General features: G+C 37.8%; 1 protein-coding gene across 8 annotated transcripts in view; it reads right to left on the minus strand.

Moving 5' to 3' along the window:
* The window catches only part of CD44 (CD44 molecule (Indian blood group)), a 51,008-nt gene that overhangs the window by 25,995 nt on the left and 12,497 nt on the right, over nucleotides 1-12,516 (minus strand). For all 8 annotated transcript variants that reach the window (XM_014937168.1, XM_014937167.1, XM_014937170.1 and 5 more), the window contains exons 2-4: nucleotides 2,058-2,223; nucleotides 557-693; nucleotides 157-228 (exon numbers count right to left, since the gene is read on the minus strand). In XM_014937168.1, the coding sequence (XP_014792654.1) occupies nucleotides 157-228; nucleotides 557-693; nucleotides 2,058-2,223 (375 nt within the window). The remainder of the gene's footprint in view (nucleotides 1-156; nucleotides 229-556; nucleotides 694-2,057; nucleotides 2,224-12,516) is intronic.

The raw sequence follows: 12,516 nt of genomic DNA on the forward strand, positions 1-12,516 counted from the left end.
ACAAGTAACCAGCTGCTTTAAATGCTGTTGAACATCTCTTGACTTCTTTTTCCTATGTTTGGCTTGATTTTTAATATTAGCAATTGTTCATGTAAAAAAAGATAACCAGATCTTAAAAATGAAACAAGTGGCAGGTCTTTCTAATCAATACAGTACCTATTTCACCCTGATTACTGAGGAGAGAAGTATCGAGTCTCTCAATTGGCTCACACGTTTTGTCCCTTGTTTCTGTAAAAGAAGGAAAATAGAGAATATCAGTTTGAGAAAACTGAGAAAAAAAACCATGTTTATACTCATATTAGTTGTACATCATCACAAAACGTGATTGACCACAAAATGTGGACAACAGAAAACAAATTTCCAAATCAAACATTATTCACTGATCTACTATGTTCCCTTTTTGCTCTATGTATTTCCATGTAAAAATGTATTTCTTCTCAGCTGAAAAACAGATGAGATTTAATATAGAAGCCCTTATACCGTACCTTAAATATGAGATTACATATGTTATTGTTAATTAGTCTAATCTAAAATACATCATAAAGTGCATACATACCTGTCTCATTGTAGCAGTATGCATCATACCGACCAGTTGTGTTCGCTGAAAGTTTGTAAATGCCAGTGTGATTTGCTGCACAAAGATGATAGGGATTGATTCGTGGGATAACTATATTTCCCACTACAAAACCATACCTGTGAAGATATTAAAGACACAATACATAGATGTTGTAGCAGATGACATAAATGTTTTACATATCTCAAATGGAAGTAATTTTTTTCATCTTAAATTATTTTTTAAAAGTCTGTGCGTTTATGCATACTTTTTGTATAAAAAAGGTATTTTTTTCTCTCGTCAGTCATTATACTCCATCAGATCACATCAGATATCAGTCTCCAGCTACTCAAAACCATTTTACATGTAATTTCTAGAGCTAAACCCATTTTAATTTAGTGAACATCTTACTAGCTAGGATGATCAGTTCCACAGCTAGGCAGAGAAAGTGAGGGACTGGGAGGCAAGTGTACTTTTTATTCAGTGTACAGTTCTATCACCTGATACTAAAGACACGAAACCCCCCTTTAACTTTTCATGTCTTAAGTTCAATCTCTTTTCTGCATAGGCATGTTTAGGATGACTTGTGATAATCTAGTCTGAGGTGTATAGAGACCACAGGACAGTCCCAGCTTGATTACTCTTTGAACAGAGGGCATCCTTGGAGGAAATATTTGATGAAATTTTGGTGTGAAAAGAATCTACTACAACCCTTGTCATTTGTTTCAACCTATAATTATTATCCTTACATATTTTGTTGTATTAGCACTCACTTATTTTTTTTAATCCAAAATTTTCTATGACTAACTTCCAGTCTCTTGGTCTAGTTGTTTGGTTTTTTTTTTCTAAACTGAAGAGTTTGTATTATGCATATTTGCTGCCCTATACATCATTAATTGCAGAGGATAATTAAGTCACTTGACAGCATGGTTTGGGGTTTTTAAATAATTTTTATAGTTGTCTTCTGAAACTTCTCCATCCACAGATTATAAGAATTCAGTAATACTGCAGCACTTTTTAAACTGGGATGTCAGGAGTTCATCCCCCACAGTACCACTTGCTGCTTTTTACTGCTTCTTGAGAAGACGCAGTTCCCTGTACTGTATTTACCAGTCTTTGACCATTTGTCAAGTCATGAAAAATCGTAAATACTTTTCATGTACTTATCTTACCAATTAGCCAGTGATACAGTCTGATCTGAACATCTTCCTGATTAGTTTATTACACTATCAATCTTTTGCTATCTTTAGATTTTATCTGTAAGACATTATGATTTTTTTAAGAAAATTGGTAAAAAGTATATGCATTCAAGGACTTAATTATTACTGGACCAGAGCAAACATACACATGCACAAAGATGTTTCGTTCATCACAGAATATGACTCACTTGAGGACTGATACAGCCATCTAATTAACTTCTACATGAAGTCAAATGTAATTATTACATTATAGCATGGGTGGATAGACTTATCATGATACAATACTTTTTCAGGAATTTCTTTACCTGCAAGTTTCAAATCCAAGTTCATGAGCTCTCTTCAACTGCTCTAGTGTTGCCAAGGTACTGTTGAGAGCTCTGCAGAGTTCAACCGCTTCAGATCGCGTGAGACTGTAGCGACCATTTTTCTCAACATGAAAAACTCCTCCGTATCTGCAACTTACATTGAATTCTGTTATTGAAAGAAAAGGGAAAAAAAAGGGATTAAAAATTGTTGGACTTAATGCTTCACTGAAGACCTGGAAATGATTTATTTTAAAGTATAGTGCTTTCAATAGAAACCAGCAAAAGTAGCAGCTACCATTTCATTCCGAGAGCTAGCACTTTCAATCAACTTCATTCCTTTGGGCTGAGACACCAGCCTTTCCAAAAATAGCAATACAACACGCTTTTGTGAGGTATCCAGCACTTTTAACATGCCATTAGCAATAACATGCAGAAGTTGTAAATACATTGTGACAGTCTTGGAAGGCACATTACTGCAAAACTAACTGAATATTCAAATGTACTTGAAAACAAAATATTTAATGCATAAAAGAATTTTTGAAAGAGGAAATGGTGTATAATCAGAGCCTACATGATTATAAGGTTCCTTAACTATCTCATTGTGATCCCTTTACAGTGAATCCTTTTAAATTAATATATACATCAATCTCCAGTTTCAGAACTAGTTTAAGAAATATGTTCCTCTTATTAGCCAAACAAAAGCAGAACGCTTGTGTTGGTTTGATGCTGCATGATCTACCTGCGACAAAAGCTAAGTAAGTCGCACAGATATTCTGAACTAGAAAAACATTATGATAATCTTTAAGCTCTTCTTATTCAACCTGCTGAGGCAGATAGAGAAGTGTGCAATTCACACTGTAAGTGTTCATATAAATGAACTTCATACTGCCTGTTCACTTGACAGCATTTCCCTCCATTTTGAAAGGCTTCCTCTTGCTGAGCTCTCACTGACACACAAACATCCTACGGCCAATCCGTGCCAGAGTTTCAGGATGTACTGCAGTAAGCTTGCTCAATTTTAAAGGATGACTCAGATGGATTTTAATTTAACATATTATAAAGGTTTGCACATGGAAGTAACTTTCAATGGCAAGCAGTATGAGGATAAAAATAATAAGCAAAATAAAAAAAATTAGGTGTCACAGTTATGTTGTGCAATTTTTTTTCTGGCCTTCAGCCTGGGAACCCTGAAGCAGCAGCACATGCAAAGCCTCCAGGAGGGGAGTGACTCATACGATTCACTACAGACACTGAATGAAAGGCACAAGGGCTGGAGGCATTGAGGAGATCATACTCCCTTCATCTTTATGTTGGAAAGATACTGTGGACAGAGTGCAACAGATACAATGCAAAAAAAACCCCTTTTTTTTTTAAAAAAAAAAAAATATATCTAAGAAAGAGGTAAGAATAAGAACAGTAAGAATTATCAGGTGTGTGGAGAAAACAGGGAAAGATCAGAATGCTTCAAAGCAATGCCGAGTAACTTTGCTCCTGCCCCACCTTTCCCTCAAGAGAAAAAAGTGGTTACAACTCCAGACTAGCATGATAACTGCAAAGCAGGCTTAATTGGAGTTGCCTATTATTGCCAGTGAAGAGAGAAGCGTGACTCATTTTTATCTTAATTTTAATGGGAGTTCCACGTGCAAGAAAGGGAAAAACAGACCAGCCTTGTCCAAATATAAAAAGGGGGTGTCTCTACCATCTATTTGAAATTAAAGATGCCATATATAGTATTTTCCTAAAAGACCCAAAATAAAATTAATGCACTGCCTTGCATTAATTGCATTGACACATTCTATGTGAATAACAAGCAACTTTCCTAATGTCATCTTAGCTTGACGTTCTATTTTCTTCTATAGCACAGATGTGAAAGCAAATGATAGTAATCAAGGCGTGCACTCTTCTTCAATTACTTTTGTTCATTCGTAAACTGAGGTTATTCTATCTGCAGTGTATCTATTCAATGTAAACTGCAAAGAATGTTCCTTTCCACAGGTAACAGGAAACAATCAAGGAGATAAAATATGAGATTAGATCCAGACTGTATGGTATGTGAGAAGACAACCATTATTTGCAGCATAGGTAGGAGTTCAACAGTATGGTTTCATAAAATATGAGATTAGATCCAGACTGTATGGTATGTGAGAAGACAACCATTATTTGCAGCATAGGTAGGAGTTCAACAGTATGGTTGACTGCTTGTCCAAAGGAGCTCAAAAGCTATGCATCCAGTATTAAATAGTTTTACTATAGGCAACAGAATTAATCATTATGGTTACTTGGATTGCCTTTCCACTAAAAGAATGTAAAAAATACCTCTTCTCCTACCTGTCCCCCCAATTATTTAGGCTGACAAAAATATTTACTGTAGGCAAAATTGATATACATTGCATAGCTGTTTAACAATTAGATGCTTACAGTTCCTAATTATTATCACAGGTTATAAAAAAAATACCAAGATAACATAATTTTTAGTTTTGTAAAATTTATGCAACACTAACATATTTTCTCAAAATACATTTATTTTGACACAGCTGTTTTCTTCCAGGGAAAAACAGTTCTATTAAAATTTCTCTGATGACAGCCATGTCTTGAGAGGTTTTGAAGGCAAGAATGAGGAACCTGTGCGGAAGAGGACACTAATAAATGCATTTTTCTTTCCTGGTGGACTTGATGTCCTGCAACAGGGCTAGAGGGCTGAGTTTCACAGTCTGAGGAGAAGCTAGTGGATGATAGTCTCAGCAAGTTCCTATACATGATTATGAAATAACTGCAGTGCCTCCATGAGTCCCAGTTGCATACACGCACAGCATTGGTCGTCGGGACAGCTGATGGACTAGTGACCTTCTGTGGCAACGTCCCTCGTTAAATAGTTCTGTGTACTCAAAAACAAACGACACATGTGCCTGTAAGTCACAAACACAGCCAACAGACATTCAGGTTGCAGATCCCAATAAATGTTTTCTTACCACAACACAACGACTAGTTACCCTGCATGCGAGGGGGTGGCCCGTGACTACTGCTCTCACAGCTGCCACACCAGTGACTTTGACTCCAAATGTTCTATATTTATTAATGCTTACAAGTATCTCAAGGGTGGGTTGAAGGAGGAGGGAGCCAGACTCTTTTTGGTGGTTCCGAGTGAGAGGACGAGGGGCAACGGGCACAAGCTGGACCATGGGAAGTTCCACTCCAATCTGAGGAAGAACTTCTTCACAATAAGGGTGACGGAGCCCTGGAACAGGCTGCCCAGGGAGGTTGTGGAGTCCCCTTCTTTGGAGATTTTCAAGACCCCCCTGGATGCTCCTGAGTAACATGCTCTAGCTCTAGGCAATCCTGCTTTAGCAGGGGAGTTGAACTAGATGATCTCTATGGTCCCTTCCAACTCTAAAAATTCAGTGAAATTCAGTGAAATATTCAAAGCCTGACATTATTTTGGAAGTTGTCCAGTGCATAGCTGTATTAAACAGAAACAATCAGGACAGGAGAAAGACTTCTCTTTAGTTTTCCCCTCTTGATTCTCTCTTCCCAGTAGAACAAGACAGGCCAAAATTTGCTAATAATTAAACATAACTCCGTGAAGCCCAAGACTTAATATTAAATTTGGGGATTAGAGCACAAAGATGTATTCAATTACTTAAAAGTAACAGCTATTTTGGAACTAGTTTGTTGTTTGTTTTTTTTTTTTGAACATCAACATCTTTTCCAACCACTTTAGGCTAATTTCTGAAGAGCTTTCTCTATGAAAGCAGATACCACAACCACTGGCTTTGGGTTGCATTTGAATCTCACAGTTCATCCCAGATTTACTAAAATACTAAGTGAAGTCCACTTTTGTGAATCCATTCTTGGTTTTAAAACGCTACCACATGTGCTCCATTACCACCCAGAGACCCAGTTGTAGTCAGAATCCTACTTATTAGGCAGATGATCCCTTGAACTCCAGCTGTTGAAAATAAATAGGCTTCTTTGCTCAAATAGGCTTAATGGAACTATTTGTGGGCTGTAGTTATGTGCACGTACATTTTCCATGGAAATGCTCAGTCTGGCTCTACATACTGTCCACCAGGACACTTCTGGGAAGTATCAGGCTTACGGCACGAGTGCTGACCAGCTGCAGGGCACACTCACACGGAAGGGCCGAAGCTCCCATGAAGCCTCGCTCATGCGGCGTGAGAGATCACGTGGGTGTCCAGGAAACCCCTGGCAGAAGTGTGGCAATCCAGTTCTCAGAACTGGTTTTGAAGCCATCCAACTAGTTGGCACTTTGCCCTAAAGTAATGTTGAGACAGCAGGCTTTGTTTTTATTTTGACGATATCTTATACATGTAAATGTTAAAAATGTTTGTAATATTGCTGTAGTATATATACACTCTGTTCATGAAGCAGTGAGTGTGGAAAAAGGACAACAGCAGTGCCTAAAGCTCACATGACATTTCACAGTCTAAGCAAATTGCATAAATCCGGCATCTCCTCTCTGAAGACAGTAATTACCACATTTTAAAAATGGCAAAATACAGATGCAGAGCGTACTGCCCAGAGCTGTCAGGGAATCCAGAATTTTTACTTTATGGTCTCATATTCTAATGCCCAGACAATGGGGACCCTTAATTGAGTTAATGAAAACATTTCCAGTCATATCAATACAAAACTTATATATAAAAAAAGATGGGGTCTAAACTAAATTAACACCTTAAATTCTTTTGTCCATGCTGATGCTTGTAGACTAATTTTGAGTTAAGGAAGAAACATGATTGCTAAATCCAAATCTAAACACATATTCCACCTTTTCCCATAGTGCAGGAAAGTAAAATCCATTAATTTTATGTTGATGTTACTTAGCTGGTTTTAACACTGGTTATGCAAAAGGCGGATTTCTTCCTCTGTTTCAAGATACAAGGCAATGCAAAGCTCATACTGTGTGGAAAACTACTACTGATCCTTTCAACCCTTTAAGTTTCAAAGGAGCTGATTCAGAGTGGATTCACAAACAGCACCCAAACCTTCCCCTCTGCCCCTTCTCACAGCTGGCAGGCTTCGTGAGCCATGATCTTTTCCTGACATCCACATGACTTGCTACAGATGAAAGACAAAATTGTTTAGTAATAGCTTTTAAAAAAGGCAAAAAGTACTAGACATGCCTGAATTGTCATCATCATTAATCTCATACAGACCATGAGACTTCGGTGACTCATCCCAAAGCCACGGAATGCCCCTAAGCCTGCGCTGAGTTTTATGAGCATGGAGAACATTAACTTCCACACAGGCCACTTCTCCCTGTCTTTCCTGGGATTTCTGGTGCTCTGTCTTAAACAGCTGCATGCAAGCCCTTCTCTGCTATTGCCATTCACATATCTAAACCAGGTTTAATTGATACTTTTCAGCCAAAATCACTAACTCTAGTTCCACTCCAGTGGGCTAGCTCAAGCCCACTGGTGCGATAGAATTGGCTGAGACTGAAGAGCATTGTCCTTTCATGAAAGTGTGAGTTACACCCTGATTATTAATACTAGAGGCTTGTTAGAAGCTGTTACAGTAAGAAGCCAGGTGCAATCTCCATTTCCACCCTGGTTCTGCAACCATATTGAGTAACAATGACTCATGCGAACTCTTCGCATCGGAGCTGATTTTCCATAAAGATTTTAGACCCACTGTATGGCTGTTTCATGCACTGCTCCCTGCTTTTCATTGTTTTCAAGACAACACCTAGAGGTTTCATTCTCAGGGTGGATGCTGTCTTCTGTTAATAAATAAATAATTTATTTTCACAACTACAGAGATACATCAAAGCAAATGAAGTGGAAGATTTGCAAGAACTCTGCCTCCCTTAAATGAAAACCTGTAGACACAAGGCTGTTAGCAGGCTTCTTGGTAAAACCACAGTCTGCATTGCATGGCAACCAGGAAATGTTAGTGTGCTGTTCTCATGGGGATTTTCCTTTTTGGTTTGTGGCTTAAGATGATTGATAGGTCACCCGGATGTGATAAATTGGGGCTGAAAACAGGGACAGAACAAGGGGTTTGACGGTACGGATAGTTTTCATTGTGTTTGCTTTAATAGAACATAGTTTTTACGTTTATTGTAAGAAGTTTGTTCTAAATTTATTAAATGATTTCAAACTCTAGGCAGATATCCATGGGTGAACATTTCCATATAATCACAGATTATTTAATCTTGTGCTGACACTTCTGAACAGGGAAAACCATTACCTTAGCACTGATATCTAAATTTGAATATTACAACTCACTTTAATGCATACTAATAATGAAGTAGAGAGAAGTGGCATATTGGAAACAGATTAACATCTGTTTAGAAGAGACTCATAGCAACTACAGCTCCTGTGCAGGCAAATCTAATAATTGGGCTATATGAGTCCTAAGGTCTGAGAAGGTCTGGACAGTTCAGATATCAGCTCTCAGTTCAGATCTATCTCCAGTTTGGTTTTTCAAATGTTTCTTGGGAAAACTATTTCGTGGACAAATAAGAATTCATATTTTACTCCTGACCAGATGCACTCTAAATACAAAACTTCATATGGGATGGATTCATGACACATTTCAGGATCCATTCAGACATTTTGTCAACCGATACACTAAAATAGCCCCATTACCACTATTTTGACATCTGGGAGATCTTGAATGTGCAAAATATCACTCAGTGATTACCTTATACACTATAATATGCATGGGCTTGTGTGGCATTATTATTTGCCATGTATTCCACCATTTCTTTAGAGGCCAATTTATAGCCCAGACAACTGTAATAGGATATAGAGGCTTCTACCTTTATGTCAGAAGTTGGACTAAAGCCAAGGTCAGTAGTGATGAAAACCTCTGGATAGCTGTTTGCTAGGTTATGTAAAATGATTCATTAATCCCCGTCCCAGTCACTAATAGACACGTGTCGACATCATTAAAACACACCCATACCTGAACCCCTCAGGGCCTGATGTGGAAAGTAAAACTGTGCTGGGAAAATTTGACTCTCCAACTGGGATGACTACAAACTGATCAAAATTTAGAAGTCAAATTCTGCAGGACTCATATGAGTTAAGCCACTCTGTGTCTGAGGTTGCAGTCCTTTACCATCACAACAAAAAACTGCATGTATAGTCATTTAGTGTGACTGGGTGATGTTCTTCTGTTCTCCCAGTTATTATATTCTTGCTGTGCCAGTCACTATTATCTACAGAAAAGAGAAACAAACCTGGAAATAAGCCACCTATACCATAAGTGAGGCTTCTCCAAATAGCGACAGCGATAGTAAGTCTTTACAGATTCTTGGGAGTTGTCAGATGAAATACTTTCCTTGGGTTACTGCCAAGCTATGAAACTTAAAATGATTTACAGGAAATTTATTTCCAGATTTAGTGGGAATAAACCATATTTTTGGTTTTCAAAATATCTCTTATGGATAATTAAATAAAGCAAAACAAGTGTTTTGTTTTTCAGCTTGAAACCACCTTTCCTTTTGAAACATCATTAATTAGTTTGCACAAAATAAAATAAAACAGTTTAAGGAAGTTGAGTTTAACTGTTTACATGGTTGCAATACGAGTAAATGGTTTAAGGAATCCAGTCCAAAACTTCACTGTAAAATTTTTTAAAATGTCATATTTTCATTTCAGTTTGGCACAGGAAAATGTAAGTCTTGAAAACTTTCATGGGAGAGAAAAATGCAGTTATACCCCTAACAGATTGCTGATACTCAGGAGAAAAAAAATTCCCTGCACACCTGCTTTTTAAAGACAGTAAAGTCCAGGAAAACACTTGAAAAGGAATTTATCTACATGTTGCAAGGAGTGCCTGCTATAAATAGAGACAACATATTCTTAGCAGTTGGGTGTGGTTACAAAAAAGTGAAGATGTCTCTCCACAGATCCAGTCAAACCTTTCTTTGAAGTTGTGCCAAAGCTGTTCCTCCTGCCCGGTTATATTTGGGTACCTAATTTGGGCTGAAAAAGCAAACAAGACAGCAGCTTTCTCACTCTCCTGTATGCTGTAAACTACATAAAAAGTCATGACATAGCCATGCTAGTCCTGTGATACAAGTAGGCTCAAGTAGATCTCTGAAATGAAAAGGCGAGATGTGTCTGGGGACATAGACAGGCATATTCAGGACCTCCTTCCTCCACCAAACCTTATTTATTATATTTACTGATGGGCAAAAATTTTCAGTCTCTTAACCTGCTAGCTTTCCTGGCTACTGATTCTAAAAAGTGGGTGTGGGACTGGCACTATTCATGACTTAAGCATTCATAGAGTCACTCAAAATGCAAGTAAGTACAAGAAATATGTTTAATTCCTCAGCAGTTGCTGCGGGAAGAAAAAAGTCTGCTAATGCGTCTTCCAAACATACTTTGTCTGCTTGGCAACTGTTGCTCTGGTAAACATCCTGAGTGAGCCTATACAGTGTCATCACTTGCGATAAACTTCCTTGCTGCTGACATTAATACTATCCTTTTTGTTTCACCTAATAGTGAGTTGAAAGTTTTTAGACTCTGCTAGAATGTGGTACAGCTGTGCAGCACCTCAGTGGAAAAATTACAAGCAGTGAAATCATAGTCCTGGAATTAGGCAGTTATCAGATATGCCCCCCTCGAGACGATGAAAACATAATCATCATTGTCGATACTCAGAAAGCTTCAGGCTGTACAATGAGTAGTCTAACCCCAAAGGCTGAGTAACAGGGACCATGAAGCGAATCAGTTGGGATCAGTTCCATGCAATCCAGGTGAAGAAACATACACGAAACAAAGCTGGTGAATAACAGTTGGAGTCTGATTTTCATTGTTTGACTGAAAGCAAATAATTTAGTCATTTGGGATAAAAGCAGGTGAGACACAGTTTCGCTCAGCAGACAGATCCCCAGCCTGGACCTCAAAGGGCCTTTTGCCTGTTCCTTGCTGTCAAGCACAAGGACAAGGCAACTCATCTCTCTTTACCTCAGTTTGCAACTAAACTCCATAATAAAACAATTTTAGTTTTACTGATAAAGAACGCTGTAAGAGCAAAGAAGTATTACATTTTGTTGTATTCTTGAAGCTTTTACATTAGGCTTCACAAGTTCACCAAAAAAACAACAGAGGAAGGAACCACGAGAATCTTTTTAAAAGCTCTGAAAGCCAGACAGTTAAAACAAAGATAACATTAGTCTGGCAGACATACTAAAAAGAAGGCGGCTGCTCAGAATATACCACACAACATAGGACATGTCAAAGGACAAATGACCCATGCAGTCTTCCTGGTGACAAATAATGGCAGGAGAGGACTGCCCAAACAGGAGACATATCCGTACTTATTCCAAACTCAGCTTCCCCACTAGACAGATGAACTCATTCCCATTTTCTTTCACAACCCCTCTCCTTTTTTTTTTTTTGTAATATTTTGTGCAAGTTTCTCATACGAATTTACAAGGAGGTACCTTAAAGAACAGTACAAAGTACACAATATTAAACACTTAAATCAGGGACCATAGTTGTTAATTGCATATTGATTAAAATATTGTCCAAGAATCCATTGAATTTGGCCTGCTAGAAGTCAAACTGAAGAACTGAAATGCATGAATGCATGAATGTAATACATGTTTTAATGACTCATACTAAATTCAGATTTCTCAGATTAAGAATACAGCTGTAACATTTGAATGTAACTTTGCAGTTTTGAACATGGATAAAACGCTACTTTTGAATATCTGTGATTTTCACAAAAAAGCAGAATAAGATATAGTAACATCTGCATTCTGAAGGTCTCCAAAATATGGAAGAGTTCTAACTCCTAACAAATTACTGGATGAATGATAATCAAATCAAAACCAAAGCCTGAAGAAAATCATTCATTGGAATCAATGGTTAGCAAAAAGCAGCTGACTTGCTTTGTGATTTTACACTGAAACCGCGTTTTCTTTTCACAGTGGGATTTTAAGTAACTTCTGCTAGCAGTGCTCTCTGGTGCACTGGTGCACGAGACCTTACAAATAGCGTGATTTGACGAGATTAGAAATTCAGAAATGCTGGATAAGAAAGAGAATGTAAAACAAAAAATCTTGGAAGAAAGAGTTACCTGAAGAAAGATAATGGAAAATGTCTGAAGAGCTTTATTCACAGGAAATAATGAAAGACGAAAGTTGCATATCCAGCTGTGTGTACAACCTACTCCAGTTTCAGAGATGGAGACTGGGTAGATCCCAATGTGTTCCTTTCCATAAAAGCCCAAGAAGTACCCAGCCATAAGTACATTTTCAATAAAGAGATTACAACCATGATGTTCTTAGAAGCACTGGGAAGCATACTACAGACTATTGAATATAATTCGTGAAATGCACATTTCATTTCACTTGCTGAAGACCTTGAAATTTCACTGTCAGTCTATCCATCCATGCCCTAGAACTATCTTGAGATTTATACTGAAAATACTGACTAGCAAGAAACTTTCCTAAGATACATGCAGATTATTTGTA

Source organism: Calidris pugnax, unplaced genomic scaffold (genome assembly GCF_001431845.1).
Source record: "Calidris pugnax isolate Ruff unplaced genomic scaffold, ASM143184v1 scaffold3, whole genome shotgun sequence".
NCBI classification, from domain to species: Eukaryota; Metazoa; Chordata; class Aves; order Charadriiformes; family Scolopacidae; genus Calidris; species Calidris pugnax.